This window comes from Camponotus vicinus, unplaced genomic scaffold, assembly GCF_025532165.1.
Source record: "Camponotus vicinus isolate PSW18456_S1 unplaced genomic scaffold, iyCamVici1.0 SCAF_1, whole genome shotgun sequence".
Lineage (NCBI taxonomy): Eukaryota > Metazoa > Arthropoda > Insecta > Hymenoptera > Formicidae > Camponotus > Camponotus vicinus.
Window position 1 is genome coordinate 14,053,487 of NW_028141945.1, and position 19,471 is coordinate 14,072,957.

Consider the following 19,471-nt stretch of genomic DNA (forward strand, 5'->3'; position numbering starts at 1 on the left):
TTACTATTTGAATAACGTTTTAGAAAAAAAATTTCTTATCGAGCTGGAAAGCGTCAAACTTGTATAATTTTTTGATAAAATTTTTTGCCTCGTACTTTGAAGTACAGAATTTAAAAAAATTGATCTTCTGAAAAATCGCCTAAAGCATCTTAAAGACGAAGGTTTAAGCTTCAAAATGCTTTTTTAGTTTTTTTTTTGTGATTATTTTTCGCCGAGTTACAGTCAGTTGAAAATGACCATTTTTTCGGCCTCTGAAAAGCGTTCCCTATTTTTTGAACGCGAGTGTATGATAAATAACAATGATTTAAAATTAATTATTTATATCACTGTTTATTCTTAACACTTTTCATCGAGAACTAAGAAAACCTCTATCGATAAGAATGTTATAGCTAAAAAGAATATAAAATTACATGTACATATTTACATAAAAATCCATTTTATCTATTCTCCTTAAAATAGAGCTTCTTTCAAAAAGAAAGGACAGGAAGAATACTTGCGAGTACATTACTATCTACATGTTATCCAGCTCTCGAAATAATACATCGTTGATTTAATGATTTTCCTCTGACGAGGCAAAAGGAGAAAAAAAGGATCTTCTTTTTATAATAAGTAATATTCGAGATATAGTTCCATTATCGCGATGTTTTACGACTGTTTTCACAGACTTCGCATATCAGAGTCGGAGTCGAGCCTCGGGGAAGCCTTGGGAGATAAATCACAGGAAATCGCGCACGCGGAGGTGAGTGAAATTAATTGCGATATTTCATAGTCGAGATTTTTTGCGGCAGCGAGAGGAGGAAAAAAGAGGGAGGACGAAGAGTAGCTGCGCGCGCGATGTATGATTCGCAATATATCAGGCCGGTTATCATAATACTTATCCGCTTTTTACAGGGCTAATGCGAATCGCGAAAGCTGGTGGGTCGCGATGGATGTAACGAGTCTTGGCGAAACGTCGGAAGCTTCTGGGAGATATAATTAATTCTCTCGGAGCGCATCTCGCTTTCTGAGCCGAATGCCAGTCCGAACAAGCAGCTTTTTTAATTTAATGTCTATTTTTATTACTCAAATTTATTATAAACTTATTATAAATAATTTTATTATAAATAAATTCTTAATTCTATAATTTATATATTAATATTGTTACGCGCGCGTCCGAGTCGTTGCGGCCCTGCCGTTGTCCGGATCCCATGGTCAATTGTTTATAAACAATGAGAGTCAGCTGACAATGAGTCGGAAAATAGCTGTCAAGCTATACGGACGTGTCTTGATTTTCCCGAGTTTATATTATCGTTATATCTACATTCTGTGTTCTCTAATGTTATTAAAGTTCTTGTGTTCTTGTTCAAACACGAGTGTTTATTTCCGTGTGCGCGGGCGTGTGCGCGAGTGCCGTTCGTTGTGTCGCGCGATTCGATAGATATCGTTCCGCGGACAATATATATATGTATATATATATATATATATATATATATATATATATATATATATATATATGTACATATTATATATTTGTATTTTTATATATTTATTTATTTTTATATTTATAATTTTATTATAAATAAATTTTATAATAAAATTATTCATAATATATATCATTTACTTTAAATAAATTTATTAATATAATAAATAAATATCATTTATTAATATCTAAATAAATACGTTTTATGATTTTTTTTATAGTAGATAATATTATATTTAATATCGAGAGAAAATATAGGTAGAGAATTCGGAAGAATATTATTTCATTTTAGCATCGAATAAAAAATATCCTTGAGTAAAAAAAATCCTCGAATAAAAGAGATTGATCGCCTTTCATTAATTCAATTCGGCAGTCATCATTAGTGTAGCAATGACGCGCGGCTCCTTAAACGGTTAATACAATGAAGACGCATTCAAGGTTCCTTTGTCCAGGAAGAAAAGGATCGAGGAGAAGATTAAGACGCGTCTGAATGGACACAAATTGGGACGAGCGCGCAATTTCGACGCGAGAAACTCGCCTCCTCTGGACATCTCTTCATCGTTCGCGATCTTGTTAAGCGCGGAGTAATCAGGCGCGAGCGCGTGAAAAACGGCGTTTCTCAATCCTCTGTTATATGAGCCTCACACAATTCAATTGACGTAGACGAATGACACAGCCGTTGCCTCATCGTGGATCGGGACGGATTCTGCAACCGTTTCTCTAAAATCCCTTGTCGGAGTTTAAGTCCACGTTTCTTTTCTTGCAAATCTCTTGCCCTGTTCGCCTTCTTCCCTTCTTGTTCCGCTCTAAACACTAGTGAAACATTTCTTTTTTTTTCTTTTTCAATATTTCTCATGTCATTTCTTTATAAATGTAACATCAAGACGGTGAGATTGTTTCTTCAGTAGCTTCTTTGGCGGCGATATTATAGCGTGACTTTTGTTCTTGAAATGATATTTCAAGAAATTTAATACATTAACTTTCAAGACATAGCATGTTCAAGAAACATTCAGAAAAAAAACATCCTGAAAGTGTCTAATCACTTAAAGGAGTCTTCTGGACGTCTTTTGAATTATGTGGGATCTCGTACATGTAGGAAACTCTTTTATATACCTAAAGAAGAAGGAGAAATATATATTATGTGCTAAACAAAAAGTTTAGAGAACAATAGAAAGTAAAGAAAGGTTATAAAATAATGGTTGGTAATAAATTTAAATTTATGTGTTATGTATTATTGTTCCTATGCGATTCTAACGCTCAGGTATATTAAAAGATTTAAGGAATTTTCCAGAGCTGTCGACCGTATGACATCATTTCTTTTAAATTTTCCGGTTTCTGATAACTATAGCAGCCATCAAGACATTCAGACAAAATTGGAACAGATATAAAATCATAAATTAATAAAAATAATTAAAAATTTTATATAAGTATTTTAAATTAGTATTTTATACAAATTTAAGCTGCAGAGCCAGTAGATGATGATGATATTGAGAAGAATTCTATAACATTATTTAAAATATGACTTTCGAGAATTAAAGTATTTTCCGTCTTAATTTTAGATATGTCGTGCATAAAAATATATAACACACGAAGGAGTAAAGGAAATCTTTTCACTATTTAAATTTTAAAGAACAAATAGAAGCAAGTGTAAAATATATAAAAAATTTACAATATGATGTATTTCTGATATCGGACGATAAGATCTTAATAAAAGAATTACATTTACTTTTGCATTCTATCGTAAAGTATATGATTTAAGGTTTTGTTACGAGAGATAGAAATTTTTTATAGAAATTTTTCAAAAAATTTAGTTGCAATTTGTGGAATATTATTTTGGTTACAATTTTCTGATAATTCAAGCGATCTTGTTTTATGTACAAGCAGAGCAGATTTAAAATATTTTCTCATGCTTCAACTTGCTTTCTCTTTCCTCCCTTTTCTTTGTATTTTTTTTATCGAATTGAATAATAATTCGAATTTGCTCCAATCTCTTCACTTCTTCCTTGTGTGTGTGTGTCTTCTTATTTTTCAATATATAATTAATTATTATATTCTCTCTATCATCTATATGTATATTTCTTCATGTATAGTTCTTCATCTTTCTTCATGTGTCCACTCAGCGAGTAAGAGAGAAAGAGAGAATATTCTATTCCAATTTTTTAAACTATTCTACTAATCTTATTTCTCCTTTATTAATATATATATATATATATATATATATATATATATATATATATATACACTGAGCAACAAAAATTTTTATCAAAATTTCACTCAATTTTAAATAATCATAACTCCGCGAAAAATGGTCGTATCAGAAAAATTTTTTTTTATTTTAAAGTTTGAAGTCTCTACTTTAAAGAGAATTTGTCATATTTTGACTTCCTCCTTTCCTCCCTCCCGCCATCTCCTTAAAAGTGAGGTCATGTTTTATTTTAAAAAGTTTGCATATTTTGACGCGCTCCACGGGGTGCAATGAATTTTTCTCGCAAACGTTATAAAAATTACCGTAGAATATAAACTTTTCCGCACAAATTAAAAAAAAATTGAAGTCTGTACAATTTTTTTTGGCGGAGTTATGAATGTTAACATGTCAAAGTTACCCATGCATTTTAGTCTGTTTATGCCTGTTACCGCCAGCATTAGCGTTACCCGATGCACACCACGAGGAGGTTGCTGGTCGGATTTTGTGCATCGTGTGTGTGTGTGTGTGTGTGTGTGTGTGTGTGTGTGTTTCGAGAGACCGCCAACTACTCTTCAACAACTGGAGTTAACACTACAATGCATATGGCACGAAATTCCTCAAGATGCAATAAGATCCTGCATCAATATGCACGAACGTCTTCAGGAAGTTATTCAAAGACGAGGCGGGAATACACATTATTAAATGCAATAACATACACATTTCTTCCGTGCAATATGTCTCATTTCTTCCGTCCAACACACACACACACACACACGATGCACAAAATCCGACCAGCAACCTCCTCGTGGTGTGCATCGGGTAACGCTAATGCTGGCGGTAACAGGCATAAACAGACTAAAATGCATGGGTAACTTTGACATGTCAACATTCATAACTCCGCCAAAAAAAATCGTACAGACTTCAATTTTTTTTTAATTTGTGCGGAAAAGTTTATATTCTACGGTAATTTTTATAACGTTTGCGAGAAAAATTCATTGCACCCCGTGGAGCGCGTCAAAATATGCAAACTTTTTAAAATAAAACATGACCTCACTTTTAAGGAGATGGCGGGAGGGAGGAAAGGAGGAAGTCAAAATATGACAAATTCTCTTTAAAGTAGAGACTTCAAACTTTAAAATAAAAAAAAAAATTTTTCTGATACGACCATTTTTCGCGGAGTTATGATTATTTAAAATTGAGTGAAATTTTGATAAAAATTTTTGTTGCGCTAATTTTGTTGCTCAGTGTATATATATATATATATATATATATATATATATATATATATATATATATATATATAATTATTTTGTTATTTATAAAAATTATTTACAAAATTATAAAATTATCTTGGATCAAATATTTTTATCACATGTGTACAATAAGCGATAACGATTTTTTCCTAGGCGGGGCAAGGCTACCAAATTGTATACGCTGCGTCTAGCGGCGGCACGATTTGTAGATCGAGCGCTCGTTGAGCGCTAGATGGGTAAGGGGAGCGTACTGCAACGCGGCTGATTTGCCAGCATATATGTCCGAGGATTAGGTTCTAAGGACAATAGCATCAAAATTGTCCATTGTTGAAAGCTATGCCCATTGAAACTTTTGAATGTCTTAAGAATGTCTTCAGAATGTCTTAAACTAAAGAATGTCTTCAGAATGTCTTAACCTAAAACATATCAAAATTTCAGCCAATTCGACGGAAAACCACTTCCCATTAAATTAGTGCCGAGTTCTTTAATATAAATTACAAAATTAAGATAATTTAAAAAAATGAAAAAGCAAAAATTATTTTTAATTCTATATTTTTAATAACTTAAAATAATTTATGTAAAAAAAATAACACATTTCTAAACATGCAATAACTAAAAATAGCAGATAAAAAACAGGATAATTTTTATATTTATAATTTAATAATAAAGCCTAGGCAAAAAAAGAAATTATAATCTACAGGGTGACCCATTTTAACTTAGGCAGCCAAATAACTCGAAAAATAAGCAAGATAGAGAAAAATGTTTTAGACAAAAGTTGTATGGTTTCGAGGGGGCCATAAGATGGTATCATTGGTTTGACCTTGAAGAGTCATTTGAAGGTCACGTGAAGGTCACTTCAATTTTTTTAAATGGAATACCCTATATATTTTTGTACATTCTTGTAGCTTATTTCGAGAGCTTTCCAAAACACTATAATTAAGTACTTTTCCGTTAAGTACTTTTTGAGTTATGATGCTTGAAATAATTTCTTAATTTTACATAAACCGTAAAATATCTTGTAAAATATTCATTTTTCGATTATCTTACTTTAATACTTTTATGTACAAAATAATGAGAGGAATCAATTGGTGTAAAGAAAACACATAGTTGTTTTTAAGAAAAAATATGGAATTGTTAATTGCAAATTACATATTTTTTCTTCGAAACAACTATGTGTTTTCTTTACACCAATTGATTCCTCTCATTATTTTGTACATAAAACTATTAAGGTAAGGTAATCGAAAAATGAATATTTTACAAGATATTTTACGGTTTATGTAAAATTAAGAAATTATTTCAAGCCTCATAACTCAAAAAGTACTTAACGAAAATGTACTTAATTATAGTGTTTTGGAAAGCTCTCGAGATGAGCTACAAGAATGTACAAAAATATATAGGATGTTCCATTTAAAAAAATTGAAGTGACCTTCACGTGACCTTCAAATGACTCTTCAAGGTCAAACCAATGATACCATCTTATGGCCCCCTCGAAACCATACAACTTTTGTCTAAAACATTTTTCTCTATCTTGCTTATTTTTCGAGTTATTTGGCTGCCTAAGTTAAAATGGGTCACCCTGTATAATAACAATAAATTATGTCCGATGACATCATCGAGTAATAGTAAGCTATCTTTATCAAATAACTTGATATTGATCAGTGAAACTTATTATGACTCAACGAGTCTTTAGACTCATTATTTCGGCTTTGCTGGATTTTAATATTTTACTATGACGTATTAAATTATGACATGCAGAACTCAATAAAGCAACAAGCATAATTTTAACGTGATAATTTTTACTTGGCCTTTTGTTTTTGCTTGTATTCTATAGAATGATGATTATCGATCTAGTGTATAAAAAAAAATTATACAAAAAATAATACAAAGTCTTATTAATAAAAATTTACTTTTGATAAAATTTCTTTTTCCAGAATTTGTTGCTCAGTATTATCTGCTGGAATCTTTTACAGATAGATAGAAGAACATCTGCTCTTTTCAATGACAGTTAATTGCTTTGTCGGACAAATCTGTTTTAAATCATTGAAACAAAATTGAAAGTGAATCATAAATCATCAAAGAAAATGAAAAGCGATAGTTTAGAATATCTTTTTCGAAGAATTTTCTTCTATCTTTATTCTTTCTTCTATCTTTCTTCTATCTTTTCTTTTATCTTTATTTCATATAGACAGAGGAACAAAGAGAAAGACATTTCTTTTTGTTGGCTCTTCTTGTTGTTCTCTGATTGGTCAGTTAAACTTTTGGAATTCGGAAATTACCACGTTTACGTTGAACAACTGTAGTCTCACTTTGAAGGCAGTGGTCGTCCTAGACGCATCACAGTAGAAGTTAGAGTGAACTTTCGTCTCATATTCATATATATAAATATATAAACAAAATTTGTGATAAAAAATCAATAAATAACATTCGTTATAGTGCATCCCCTTAGTGCATCGTTTAATTTCTTCCAAAAAAATGGCTGGAATAACATTGCCTAACGAAATATTTATTCGTATTTTGGAACGTGAGAGCATCAGTATCGAAGATTTAATGAATTTTGGATGTACTTGCACAAGATTTAAACAGTTGATACAAGACAACAAGTTGTGTGAGAAGAAATTTTATCAGAGGTATTATAAAAAAAAGAAATTTTATATTAATTTTATATGAACTTGGTTAATTTTCATCGTTCAATTTTCGCGAATACTGATCAAAAAGTGAAGTTAAAGTTGTTATGTCATTAGACACTTTATTAATTTAAATTATATCTGTTGCTTTATTGTATATTGAAATTGCTTCTAATGATATAATTTAATATGATTTTAGTAAAAAAATCAAGATTTAATAAGATCAAAATGCATCTAAAAATTTGAAGAACAAAGAATCTATGTCGATTAATTCCAAATTATATGCATTGTTTGATAAAAATAATTCGCTATTTCTCGTAGCTGGTTACTCATTGTTTTAGACTATAATTTTAACTTTTCTTTATCTAGGTTTTATTAAATCATGAGTATACAAAGTATTTCAGCTATCGTATGTCAAAAAAACCATAAATAGATCTCGTTAAATCGAAATAAAAAGAATTAAAAAATCCTATACACACTCATCGTTTCCTCCTCACTCACAGCTTCGCCTAAAATCAGATTACAGTAAGCCGGATCTTGTCGCTGCGCTTACGAATTGGATCGATCTTCTTTAATTAATATCTCGAAATTTTACGTGATTGTTTGCATAATGGTATGAAACTTTTTAGTTCAGTTTAATGAGATCTACTTATGGTTATTTTTTTTGGCACATGATAGCTGGGACATCCTGTATATGTATACAAGATGTCTGATAACTTTTCGCACATTCGAAAATTGATCTGATATACTGGGCTTCAGATTGACTGAATATATTTTATATATATATATATATATATATATATATATATATATAAAATAAAAGTATTTGTTTTAAATATTCTCTTTCGTTATTGAATATTTAAGAATGTGTCGATTTTTAAATAAATAAACGTAAATTATTTTAAATAATAAAAAATGTAAAGTCCAAAAAAATTCATTTTTGTATGTATTATTTCTATTATGATAGTCTTTTTCATTTTTAAATTATTTTGAATTTGTTTTAGAAGAAGGTTTATTTTATAACATAAAACATAAAAAAAGAGAATATTAAATTAATGTACAGTTACGATTTTTCATATTTTAATTTTAAAAAATTGACAATATATAATTATATATAAATGTTCATCCATATAATAATATTCAAATAAGAACACTTTTCTTATATTTATTTTGTTTCAAGATTAAGTTATACAGGATGTATAACTAAATATAATATAATAATACTAATATAATAATCCATTTAAAAAATTCAAGGTGACCTTTATGTAACCTTAGCAACGTTACCTGTGGTCATGTTGATAAGACTAGTAAATAGATATTTTAGAATCTTATAACTAATAAATAGATATTTTAGAATCTTATAAGTTTTGTCTGAAACATTTCTTTCTAAAATGAATAATAGTTTATGAAATATTCGACCGTTTTCAAACTTTTCATACACCCTATATATTATTTTTTTCATCTTTTATAAATAATATATTGTACCTTTTATAAATAATAATTAATGATGTAATTGTATTTCTTTTTTAAAACTTTTTGTTATATCTTTATGATTTCTACAATTTTACAAAATATTAAATGCAATCAATTTTATCTATTTGAAGAAAGAATGTAAAAATTAAATATTTTATTTATTCTAAAATTTCCTTTCAACTTTTAATGGAATGTGCAGAATCAAAATACACTTTCTATTTAATTTTTACTCGATTTTTCATTTACATAAATTTCAAAAACAATGAAAGCGATAATTTAGAAAGTATTTTCCAAGAATTTATCAGGCCTACAACCATATTATTCATATTGACAGAAGAACAAGGACGAAGTCTTTGTTCGTTTTGTGATTGATTAAAATAATTAAATTCAAATAATTTAAAATTTAAAATATATTTAAATAGCGCGAAATTATCACAATAAATGCATCTCGTTAACACATTTTGTGTATGTGTATAAAAAGTTAGGTAATTATTTATTTTAGAGGAGCCAGTTCAGATAACCTTGACCTTGACTTATGTTGTCAAGGTCAAGATGATGACTAAGTAATATTTAAAGGTTTTAATCGGCGCTCGTTGTTTACTCAAAAGTTATTAACAAAAAACGTACTATAATATAAAATAAACGCATAGAATTCCACATGGGTTTATATAACTTTCTATGCTAAGAAGTACTTTTCAAGATGAAGCAAAATTTATTTATGTTTAATCTTGACCCTTGAATTCTAAGAGTGAATTTTGCTTTATCTTAGAAAATATCTCTTAGCATAGAAAGTTATAAACCCATGTGGAATTCTATGCGTTTATTTGGGAAGTTCATGCGTGGATACAGGGTGTCCCATCTCCCGATAATCCCGATAACGGGTTTGTAATTTTCTATGGAAAACGGAATGTATTCTACATCACGGACATTTGTTGGGTTGGGTTATATTTTCTGGAAGTGGAGTTGGGAAGTCCATGCGTGGTTACAGGGTGTCCCGTCTCCCCCCAGAAAATATAACCTAACCCAACCCATGTCCATGATGTAGAATACATTCCGTTTTCCATAGAAAATTACAAACCCATGTGGAATTATGCAACAATTGACTTTTCTCTTTTGATAAATGTATTAATGAACTTATGAAATTTCTTTTGTTTATAACTTTTTATAAACAATGAACGCTGACTTTTGAATGTTACTCAGGGTCATCACCTTGACAACATATCTCAAGGTCAAGATTATCCGAGATGACTACCCTAAAGTAAATAATTACCAAAGGATATTATGGCTCTCTAAACACAAGAAAAATATTTCGGTAACCGCTATTAAATAAAGTGTAAAAGAGAAAGTAATCAGAACCAATGAAATTGTCAATAAGCGACCTTCCGCATCACAGCATATCTTAAAATCGCTTATTGACGATAGTTATTTCGTAAAATTTACGTTTTGTCGTCTTGACTACTTAGTAAGGGTTAATTAATGTGTATATAATTACAAAATTTATATGTATTTTATAAAACATATCGTTTAAAATATATTGCTGATATTGTGACATTGTTTAATGCATAATTCTTAAAAATTATGTTTTACTTTTAGGAGTCCTACAGCGAAGAAAATATATAATACAAAAGAAAGGGAGAAAAATTTTAAACATTTAAATTATAGAGAAGAAATAGGAAAGGGAATAAAATGTGTCAGAAACCTACAGTATTATGTGTCCTTGATGTCTAAAAATAAGTTATCAAAAACTAAAAGAAAACAATTAAAATGTCTTTTGCGTTTCGTAGCTGAAAACTCCATGACATATTATTTCGTTTTAGATGATTTAAATAAAATTATTTCTACGCAATTTTCATGGTAATATTCAATAAACTAAATTATTATTAATGTTTTAAACTAATTTAATTATTATGTAGTTAATTTTTAAGTTTCTTTCAGCTCAATCGATTATAATTTGACAGATAAATATAATTTGGGATTAATTTTTAATTACTTAAAACAATACCGCTTTACATATAAACAAATCAAATTCATAAGCCAGCCAAAGGAAAAGCACCTTTTAGAACGGCAATTTATAATTGTCGTCCAATATTTTCTACCACATGTTTCCTATTCAGTTATAAATACATGGATAGATAGTATTGCACAGGAAGTATTATTCCGCCTTAAAAATAAATTTCCTGCGCATTCAATATTTTCGATTTCGTTGGAACAATTTTCTTTTTGGAGAGAAAACAATATTAATGACAATTATTGGAATGAACAAGAACTAAAGCAAATTATGCGTATACTTGAGGAATTTATATATACTGATTTAAATCTCTATAAATTATATGAATTACTGGCAATACCAGATTCCGCAGCCGAGTATATAAATTATGTAAGTTATTTTAGATTATATTAAATTATAGTAATAATTCTAATAATAATATGCACCGTGCAAAGTAAACTACAATTTTTATATATCTTATAAAAATTCAATTATAATTTCTCTAATATAATTTACAATATAGATTTCAGAATTTCTTCAAACGGATCTATTAATTTTTACATATTACATCGTCGCTAGAAGACTTGGCATATATTGCATTCTGAGATATATAAATGATGAAATTGACAGAAAGGTCAACTATAGAATCGTATGGAAATCGAAATAGTAAGTACAATTTGAAAATTCTTAAAATTCTTTTAATTTATCTGGGGAGTGTTTACATATATATATATATATATATATATATATATATATATATATTGTATCTTTTTTTATTATTTTCAGTAACTCAAATACTGATTGGTATAATGTAGACTATTTTTACATGAGAGAGCAATCCAATCTAACTTATCCATCCAATATGGTCAGAGGAAGATATATTAGGTGTTCATACGAAGGAACATTATTATGGGACCCAATTGATAATATTCGGGTAAATAGTTTTTCATATTATTTTAGTTAGTAGTTAATAAAAGAATATATATATAACAATCAATGCATTATAAATTTTGCAAATATTACGTTAGGTCAATAAGTTAATGTTATACTCAATGAAAGAAAGTAACAAATCTCTTCTCTTATTTTCTTATCTGTAATTAAAATTTTATTTACATGTCTGTTTTGTTTTAGACAACACGAGGGATAATGATATATTGTTTCCGAAAATTAAGATATCCAGACAATCAAAGACGATACAAATGGATTTTCAACATCTTCTTTAATCTCCTAAACGATTGCATTTTTATAATAGATAATATTGCAGGCATAAGTATTGAAAATACAGATATACATATAATAAAAAAATACAAATATATTATGCAGACAATAGAGGTAGGTATATAAACGTATTTTAATATATCAATTAATATATTATTATTAATATTATTTTATTATTTATATATTATTAATATTATTAATTAATTAAATTCATTTTATTAATATATTTATTAATATATAATTAATATATAATTTATTCACATATACAATGAATATATGAATATATTATATGTATATTAATTATAATTATATTTATAACTTATACCATTATTATTATTATTTTAAAAATTATTTGACAAGATTTTGTTTGAAATTTGTTATTAAAGGTTAAATGTGAAAATATAATAAAAGAACAGTTAAAAAAGAGAGAAACAAAAGTTAAATTTAACATTGGAATGATTGTAACACATTTATGGGAATTATATCAACCTCAAGATGCTGAAAATACAAATCATCATGGCGTAATAATTGCATGGCATGATAAATGTGACCGAACATTTGCAGATGAAATAGGAGATACTCCTTTATTCCCATATTTACGACAATGCTATAACAATTACCATATTTGCAAATGTAAAAAGTCTTCAGATACTATTAATCAACCGCACTACATAATTCTAACTGATGGTAATAGGATATGTTATGTGCAAGAAGGTACGAATATTAATAGCATTTTTATAATTATAAATTACATATATTCTATGATATCTCTCATCTCTAATATATATATATATATATATATATATATATATATATATATATATCCTTTTAATTTCAGATCATATATCGATATGTTCATCACCAGAAAGGATCAATAATATTGAAATAGGAAGATATTTTTCCAAATTTGAAGGCACGCATTATGTGCCAAATAAAAGCTTAGTAAAAAGTAATTTAAGCGACACCGCTTTAATTATTAAAAATTGCTTCAAGTGGTAGTTTTTTTATATTAATAAATAATATATAATTTGTAAATGAAAAAAAAAATACATATATATATAAATATAATGTATAATTTGTGACAAAAATATATTAGAATTCTGCATAATAAATGTTTTAATTTTTTTATAAAGACATTGAGTGACATGATTTAATTTGAAAATTTCAAAGTCAATATTACGTTACTAATATAAAAAATATTATACATTAAAATATAGAATTATACATACGTATTTTATGTATCTCATAACTTTTTCACTCGAATAGTCGTGAAATAAATAATAAATAAAATATTTTTGTTTCAAATACGTTTCAAATACGTTTAAATAAATAGAGGCTTATAGTAAAAGAAGTTGTGTATAATTTTTAAAACTTGAAATTTAAAAGAATGCAAGATTCTGAAAAGATTATTGTAAATAAATGATTTCTGTTGTAAATAAATAATCTGTTTACATGAAAACTTGGAAAAATTTTTTCTCATAAATAAAAGTAATTATAACCGTAGAGGTTTTATAATTCTATTTTTATCTTAAAATTAGGAAATATATCAATATAAATATATATACAATATAAAAAAATTTAATTGTCAAATAATTGAAAATTACGTTTAGAAAAAATATATCGTTCTGTAGAATATTTGAAGGAAGTAAAATTAAAATACAATATTTCAAGAATATAAATATTAACTTTCAAGACCTCTCATACTTGCAGAAAGGTATGTAGAAGATGTCTTGAAAATTGTTTTATATAAGGAAGAAATTATATGCAAACGAAAAATTTAGAGAGAAAGAAAAATAAAGAATGGCTATAAGTGAATAAGTGAATATAAATTTAAAATATTTATGTGATATTAATATTCGGGTAATAAGAGCCTATCGCGGATGTAATTGCGTAATGGTCAAAACTTAACTTGGAATAATCTCTTGGTTTGAGATTTAATTCCAACAAATTCCCCTCTAACCCCCCTAGATGGAAGTAGGCGAGAAAAATATCGGTCCGAAAGTCGCTGAATCGGGAATCGAACCCGAGTCTTTCGCTTGCCGGGCGACTGCTCTTACCACTGAGCTATTCAGACCCTTTCAATCCGATACTTCTCTCATTGCCTAAAAACACTAAGTGTAAAGATGCTTCTTTTTCACCCTACAGCGTAAATAAACATTAAATTTCTTTTGATGTCGGCTCTCGAATATAAAATATGTGATATTAATATTCGGGTAATAAGAGCCTATCGCGGATGTAATTGCGTAATGGTCAAAACTTAACTTGGAATAATCTCTTGGTTTGAGATTTAATTCCAACAAATTCCCCTCTAACCCCCCTAGATGGAAGTAGGCGAGAAAAATATCGGTCCGAAAGTCGCTGAATCGGGAATCGAACCCGAGTCTTTCGCTTGCCGGGCGACTGCTCTTACCACTGAGCTATTCAGACCCTTTCAATCCGATACTTCTCTCATTGCCTAAAAACACTAAGTGTAAAGATGCTTCTTTTTCACCCTACAGCGTAAATAAACATTAAATTTCTTTTGATGTCGGCTCTCGAATATAAAATATGTGATATTAATATTCGGGTAATAATATCACATATAAAATATGTGATATTATTACCCGAATATTAATATCACATATTTTATATTCGAGAGCCGACATCAAAAGAAATTTAATGTTTATTTACGCTGTAGGGTGAAAAAGAAGCATCTTTACACTTAGTGTTTTTAGGCAATGAGAGAAGTATCGGATTGAAAGGGTCTGAATAGCTCAGTGGTAAGAGCAGTCGCCCGGCAAGCGAAAGACTCGGGTTCGATTCCCGATTCAGCGACTTTCGGACCGATATTTTTCTCGCCTACTTCCATCTAGGGGGGTTAGAGGGGAATTTGTTGGAATTAAATCTCAAACCAAGAGATTATTCCAAGTTAAGTTTTGACCATTACGCAATTACATCCGCGATAGGCTCTTATTACCCGAATATTAATATCACATATTTTATATTCGAGAGCCGACATCAAAAGAAATTTAATGTTTATTTACGCTGTAGGGTGAAAAAGAAGCATCTTTACACTTAGTGTTTTTAGGCAATGAGAGAAGTATCGGATTGAAAGGGTCTGAATAGCTCAGTGGTAAGAGCAGTCGCCCGGCAAGCGAAAGACTCGGGTTCGATTCCCGATTCAGCGACTTTCGGACCGATATTTTTCTCGCCTACTTCCATCTAGGGGGGTTAGAGGGGAATTTGTTGGAATTAAATCTCAAACCAAGAGATTATTCCAAGTTAAGTTTTGACCATTACGCAATTACATCCGCGATAGGCTCTTATTACCCGAATATTAATATCACATATTTTATATTCGAGAGCCGACATCAAAAGAAATTTAATGTTTAAAATATTTATTTTATATGCCGATTTTCGGCATAACAGTAGTGTTACAGAACTTTTCGAAGACTGTGACTATGACAGTGATTTTAAACTTAATTAATATGTCACGGAATTTATTAATCACTCGGATGACAATGTATATTATTTCATTATTATAATGCAGAGATTGCTTTGTTAATCTTTTCTGAATTGTTGCACATTACATATGACGCGCGTATTTTTTATCTCTAAATATTTATACACTTTGAATGTTAGTTATTTTAATATCTAATAATATAAATATAATATTAAATGATATGTTAAAAATATAATATGTATATAATCAGATCGCATTATACATCCTTTATAATATATAAAACATTTGACCCAACATAACTAATAATAATATAATTTATCTATATATTTCATATAGAATTAAAAATTTTATTTAAGTTTATATGCATATTGAACTTTATATACGAGGCGTATTTTTTAGTACCGTTGTCCACCGCAGCGCTTTGGTTAGGTAAATTTGCGCATGCGCAATGACTTCTTTTTTTCATAGGCTCGCCATTTGTATTCATGATGAGCCACGGAGCGGCCTGTGGTCACAAATGATTTGGCGAAAATGTCGAAAATTCGCGAGGACAGACGGTTCACAATCTCGTTGCTTGGCACCAAGTGATTTTCATTTGAAGAAGTTCCTTAGTAGCAAGCATTTTGATAAAGAAGATGATCTCAAAGAAGAAATACAGACATGGCTTTCATCACAGACAGCATCGTTTCCTGACAAAGGGATTCAGAAATTGACGCCCCGTATCACAAGTGCCTTAATAAGGGTGAGAACTATGTGGAGAAATAGTCTAAGGTATGTAGATTCCAATGAATTTCTTAATAAGTGCGAAAAATTTTAGGAGATGATTCTTTGTCGAAAATTAAGGGAGTTTTTCATATAAACATATATAAACATACTCCTACATTCCTTCCTGTGGAGTTACACTCCTCCAAAAATCGAGGTAAAAATTAGGTTTTTATTTTTTAGGTTTTTATTATTTTGTTTTTGTTTCAATTTTTTCAACATTTACTCTAATTTTATTTTTATTTTAAGATTTAACTTCTCGCAATTCGAAACCTATGCTATTTAGCATCGTGCTGTGCATGATAATGTATTTTTTTTCTTGAAAACTACTGATTTTCTGAAAAAAATAAAAGAAATAAAAAAGTTTCTAAATAAATCAAACTTTTTAATGCATATATTTAAATGATCATATTCCGGCCCATTATAAAGTTCTAATAAAAAATTGAATACGGGTTGATAGTTTCATCCCCTTATAACAATATGGGAGCATTCATATAACGGTAGTATTCATATAACAAACCTGGGCACACAAAAATACGTAAGTAGTGAAACGTAGTCAGTAAGCAAATTGACCAATCACGATTGACCAATAAGGCCAGCCATATTAAAACGTAAGAAAACGTAAGAATTCCGATTGGTTGATTTCCTTACTGACTACGTTCCACTGCGTACGTATTTTTGTGTGCCAGGGCCCTAAAAAATCATGTACGCAAACCTTATGAATCCAATCAGGTAAAATTTTAGCATATTTATAATGGGTGTCCGTATCTAGATCTGATACGAACCTAATCAGATAAAGTTACGGTTAAGTTAGTTATTCATATAAGTGCTATATTTACTTGCCTTATGCAGTCTTGATAAGATAATTTTACGGCCTATTAACTTAGCTCTATTTAAAGATAAACCTAATTCGGATCTTATGTGACAGCAGATATGCCTAACAAAATTTTTACTCGGATTATTGCGTATCAGATTTCTCATGAAATTCCGGTCGTGAGAATGTAGTCTTCGCGGCGTATAAAAAATTTCGATAAAGCGCAAGTCATTTCGATAATGAGTCCGACAATAAGTCCGTTTGCCAGGATGGAAGGGGAAGGAGGGGATTTACTTGTAATAACATTTGTAAATACAACGGCGCCGCGTGTTGATAGTTCATTCGCGATAATACCACGTGCATAACTGTGAGATCGGTATGTCGATCGTGCTTGATCGGCCCGATCAAGGTCGATCTCGTGATCTGCATCAGTGAAATATATATTATCCTATTGTGCGGATTATTTTTTCCTTTCCGAACATCCTTCGACTTCTCCCCGCGCATATATGTATACATGATTTTATGTGCATTATAAGAGGCGAGAAGCAAGTATCATTAAATCGCAAATCGATTGTGCAAAGGCGTAATTATAAAAAACGACACAATTTAGCACGAACGCTTTGAAGTTCCATCCATTGTAGGGCGTGAAATGACTGTGCAACAAATGATAGAATAATTTAAGCAATTTAATGAGATACTCGGTTCAATTTTTCATGATTTTTAACACGTTATTACTCTTTATCAGAATGGAAGATATTCAAATAATGAGAATGACAAATAAAAGGAATAATTCATAATTTAGCTATAATTATTATATATATATATATATATATATATATATATATATACTTAGCAACCATTTTAAGTGGTTATATTTAACCACTTAACAACAATTTTCTTCTATTATATTTTTTCTATGTTAATTAGAGAGATATTTTATTTTTAAAAGATACATTGCAGAGAAAATTTAATTAACCAAACACAGAATTAAAAGTAGACTCAAATTACATTATCAATGTATTTATTTTAATAAAAAAAAATTTCAAATCTCGAGTATATTAATATTACAAAAATAAATAATATGAATAATAAATAATGCGAATAATTTTAATAATGAGTATATACAAAATAAGAAATGAAGTTTTAAAAAATAATATAGTCGAAAAAATAAATATTTATTCAAATAATGTGTTCAATACTCAAAGTGTTGAGTGTCTGCATTTCCTCTCAAACGTCAGTGAGCATAATATCATAAAATTCGACTAGCTTCCAATCTGCGAGCGGTCATTCGCCGTCGATCTGCGCCAACATTGAGATACAATTGGAATTAAGAGAGAGAGAGGCAATACCTAGTTTTTACTTCCTACATGCACAGATCGACTTGTGGCGAGAGTGGACGCAAGTTGTGCACGCGAGTTGTCAACTCGCACAGGCAAAAGTTGTATATGCATGTATGTGCGATGCTCGGCGGTTGCTCGGCGCAAAAGTGTGCAGGGGTGTGAGATACATGCACCGATCGTTTGACATCCGCTATACATTCACTATTGCACAAGATAGGCCTGCTGTCCCGTGTACAGCGAATTCTTCATTGCCGCGGACTCCGCACACGCCTTGGTACGCACCCTCCGAGTAGGTGAACACGCCGACTCTATTGATCTCCTTTCATCGTCGTCTTCCTCTAGCTTTCAATCCAAAACTCACTAGAAAAGAGAAAGAGAGACAGAGAGAGAAAGAGGGGGAGAAAAAGAGATAAAGAGAGGAGAGAGGAGAGAGGAGGAGAGAAAGGTCCATTTTTATCCTCGTCCTTTTGCTCGAAGAGTTCAGCTCTAGATTTGTGCCATGATTTGTATAAGATTTATTCATGAAATTCTACTATGTTATTAAGGTTTAACATTTCCACGTGATTATCATATGTGCAGGAAAGAAAAGTAAAAATGCGATTTCTTTTGTAAAAAATGCTTAAACTTTAGTAATTTTATGTGCGTTCAACAAGTATAATATTTATATTTTGAAAGAAAAGCATCAATTGATACAGATTAATTTACAGAGTGGAAATAAAACGTACATATTTCTAATTTCATTTTGATAATATTAATATCAATGATATTAATAATAAGTATTATTATATATTCATATTAATATTATTATATTTTATTATTATTATTGTTACATTAAAATATTAATATTAATAATAAATATTATTATTATTATTAATATATATTAATTGATAATATTAATTACCGTCCGATAGTGC

At 29.5% G+C, this 19,471-nt stretch overlaps 1 protein-coding gene and 2 non-coding genes across 3 annotated transcripts in view; 1 reads left to right on the plus strand and 2 right to left on the minus strand.

Annotated features, from left to right (window-relative positions):
- Nucleotides 1-411: 411 nt before the first annotated feature.
- The window catches only part of LOC145959209 (uncharacterized), an 88,147-nt gene continuing 69,087 nt past the window's right edge, over nucleotides 412-19,471 (plus strand). Inside the window, exons 1-9 of the mRNA XM_083077836.1 lie at nucleotides 412-739; nucleotides 10,588-10,848; nucleotides 10,930-11,371; nucleotides 11,505-11,647; nucleotides 11,768-11,915; nucleotides 12,113-12,313; nucleotides 12,586-12,913; nucleotides 13,038-13,194; nucleotides 16,110-16,412. Of these exons, the coding sequence (XP_082933962.1) occupies nucleotides 10,715-10,848; nucleotides 10,930-11,371; nucleotides 11,505-11,647; nucleotides 11,768-11,915; nucleotides 12,113-12,313; nucleotides 12,586-12,913; nucleotides 13,038-13,194; nucleotides 16,110-16,412 (1,856 nt within the window). The 5' untranslated portion in view covers nucleotides 412-739; nucleotides 10,588-10,714. The remainder of the gene's footprint in view (nucleotides 740-10,587; nucleotides 10,849-10,929; nucleotides 11,372-11,504; nucleotides 11,648-11,767; nucleotides 11,916-12,112; nucleotides 12,314-12,585; nucleotides 12,914-13,037; nucleotides 13,195-16,109; nucleotides 16,413-19,471) is intronic.
- Nucleotides 14,200-14,273, minus strand: Trnaa-ggc (transfer RNA alanine (anticodon GGC)). Its single transcript has one exon. It is a non-coding gene; the product is annotated as a tRNA-Ala (tRNA).
- Trnaa-ggc (transfer RNA alanine (anticodon GGC)) lies at nucleotides 14,553-14,626 on the minus strand. The gene has a single exon. It is a non-coding gene; the product is annotated as a tRNA-Ala (tRNA).